The following is a 2,353-nucleotide window of genomic DNA, read 5'->3' as shown; positions in this document are numbered from 1 at the left end:
TCCCAACCTGGAAGTCACTTCTTCTCAGATAATGTGCCCGTTAATTTCCTTAAACACTAGTGAGATCAAATAAGTAAAACAAAAACGAAGCAAGATCACACAGAATTTGGAGATCGGTTTTATCTAAGAAAGTGCTTTGAAATCAGTGGGTGTGAAGTTACGTTTATGTCTTCTTTATATTTCAGGAAGAAATAAACTCATCAGAGTGTTATACTAATACTTGAAAAAGTTATTTTAATATAAATTTGTGAAGAATAGTGGTTGGAATTTCTTTTGCAGGTTACGTAAGGAGTATTAAACAATGATATTAGAAATGTGATTTCACATAACCTAAAATTTGGAAAGCTTGGGAAGATTTGATACTTTGGGTCATTCTTGTTTCTTCACATCAAAACTGATATCCAGAATCTTTTCCAAAGCCATCAATGCACGCTCAGGAAGAATTCTGGGGAAAAAAGAATAGAGGAACATTAAACAAAAATCTCACTGCTTATTTTTTGATATGCCATAACATGTATTTTAATTCTAATTGTCAGTGCAGAAGTTCAGCCCTTAAGCACCCTGCATACATACATTTCCATCCAAGGGCACATTGTAACGGAGAATGGCATAACAATCTTGTTTTGATTGCAGAGTATCCCATCCATGAGCCTCCTTGCAACTGCCTCAGGTCTCAGAATAGGTATTATTCTGGAATTGTAATTGTTGATGTTATTAATAGTGAGCTATTAATTCATTTTATTTTAAAAGAAGTGACTGCTGGGTCTTGTGGACTACAGTTATCAGTGATACTGATTCTATCTGCTTGACAAATGAACACCACTTTTGTAGCTGCCATAATAACTTATTTTTATTTATAGAAATATTTTTGGCCCTCGAAGCATTTATACAAAAGAGGGGGGGATATTGGGGCTGGGGGGGAGGGGAAGGAGAGAGCATGGTAATCCAGAGTCTGGTTCAGAAATCTGCCCACATAGTCTAGAAAAATAAAGTTGAAAGATGGAAGGAAGAACCTTCTGGGCACAGTGAGGGAAAAGTTCAGATACTCTTTCTCATGGCAGCCATTTTGGGAGAGACTCCAAAATATGCTCTCCAGATTCTGTTGGTTTCAAATGGTTAGCAATGTGCATGTAAACTAGTATTTCTCAACTTTGGCAATTTTAAGATAGCTTGACTTCAACTTCCAGAATTCCCCAGCCAGCACGTTGAAGTTGAAGTCCATATGTCTTAAAGTTGCCACGGTTGGGAAACTGCTCTATGCTAACTGGACCCATCTTGTCTCTTACCTTGATTGTGGGTTTTTTACAAACCCCGTGTTTACAAAAAATGGACACAAGCAGGTAGTCTTGATCCCATCTTTTCCCAAAGCAGACAATTCTTTGGTGAAGTCTTTGTGAAGCCCTAAAGCGGCAGACTTGCTTGAGCTAAACAGGAGAGGAGAATTAGGGGAGAAAAGAATTTTATTTCTTCCATTAAAAAGAGTTAAAACCAGTTAAAAACAGTAACAATAAAAAGACAGAAAGAATGCAATCAAACCTATACAGGCCCTTCATGAGCTCCACTTTCCCATAGGATTCCTAGGCCCAAACATTTGAGGGTTTTCCAGATGAGCAACAGTATTGGGGCCAACCTCACCTCAGGGGAAATGATATTTCAAAAAGTGGGTCCCCCACCAAATGAAACTCTGTGGCTTAAGGGACCAGCAACATGCTTCCCTTCCTGCTGGACCTGATGGGCTGGGGGGATGTCATTGGGGTAAGGCAGTCCCTCAAATAACCTGGCCCCTGCAATGTAGAACTTTGATGTCCATGGAAGTCTGGCTTGATACGTGTCTGATATGCAGGGTGTGAATGGATAATCATCACCCACTTAGATAAATGCAGTAAGCCCTTCAAGAGGCTTAAAAAGGGAAGCAACGTAATATTGACTAGAATATTATGCAACTCTGGTCTGACAGTTTTCTCTTCTCATGAACCTTTCTGCTCTCATATCAACTTCAGTGTTAAAAGAAAATACATGTAGCTTAGGGTTGAACCGTGGACTGCGAAGGGGAGCATTGGGATTTCAAATCTGGGTTAAAATAGCCTGGGGGACTCCCTTGACACTTCAAACAGTTGCTAAGCAATCAGTTGTAAGTTGAAGACTACCTGTATAAACAGACTCAGGCTCAACCCGTCCAAGACCGAGTGGCTGTGGTTACCGGCGTCTCGGCATAGTCAGCTGAGTCCATCGCTGACTATAGGGGGCGAAACTTTGGCCCCCTCGGAGAGGGTACGCAACTTGGGCGTCCTCCTGGATTCGCGGCTGACGCTGGATGACCAGTTGTCGGCCGTGACCAGGGGGGCGTTTTATC

At 41.2% G+C, this 2,353-nt stretch overlaps 1 protein-coding gene across 1 annotated transcript in view; it reads right to left on the bottom strand.

Annotated features, from left to right (window-relative positions):
• Nucleotides 1-218: 218 nt before the first annotated feature.
• The window catches only part of LOC107290434 (estradiol 17-beta-dehydrogenase 11), a 10,335-nt gene continuing 8,200 nt past the window's right edge, over nucleotides 219-2,353 (bottom strand). The window contains exons 5-7 of the mRNA XM_015819314.1: nucleotides 1,287-1,424; nucleotides 574-690; nucleotides 219-445 (exon numbers count right to left, since the gene is read on the bottom strand). Coding sequence (XP_015674800.1) covers nucleotides 370-445; nucleotides 574-690; nucleotides 1,287-1,424 — 331 coding nt within the window. The 3' untranslated portion in view covers nucleotides 219-369. The remainder of the gene's footprint in view (nucleotides 446-573; nucleotides 691-1,286; nucleotides 1,425-2,353) is intronic.

This window comes from Protobothrops mucrosquamatus, unplaced genomic scaffold (genome assembly GCF_001527695.2).
Source record: "Protobothrops mucrosquamatus isolate PMUCROS unplaced genomic scaffold, P.Mucros_1.0 scaffold893, whole genome shotgun sequence".
In the NCBI taxonomy this organism is placed as follows: Eukaryota; Metazoa; Chordata; class Lepidosauria; order Squamata; family Viperidae; genus Protobothrops; species Protobothrops mucrosquamatus.
This window is presented reverse-complemented; position numbering and strand designations above follow the sequence as displayed.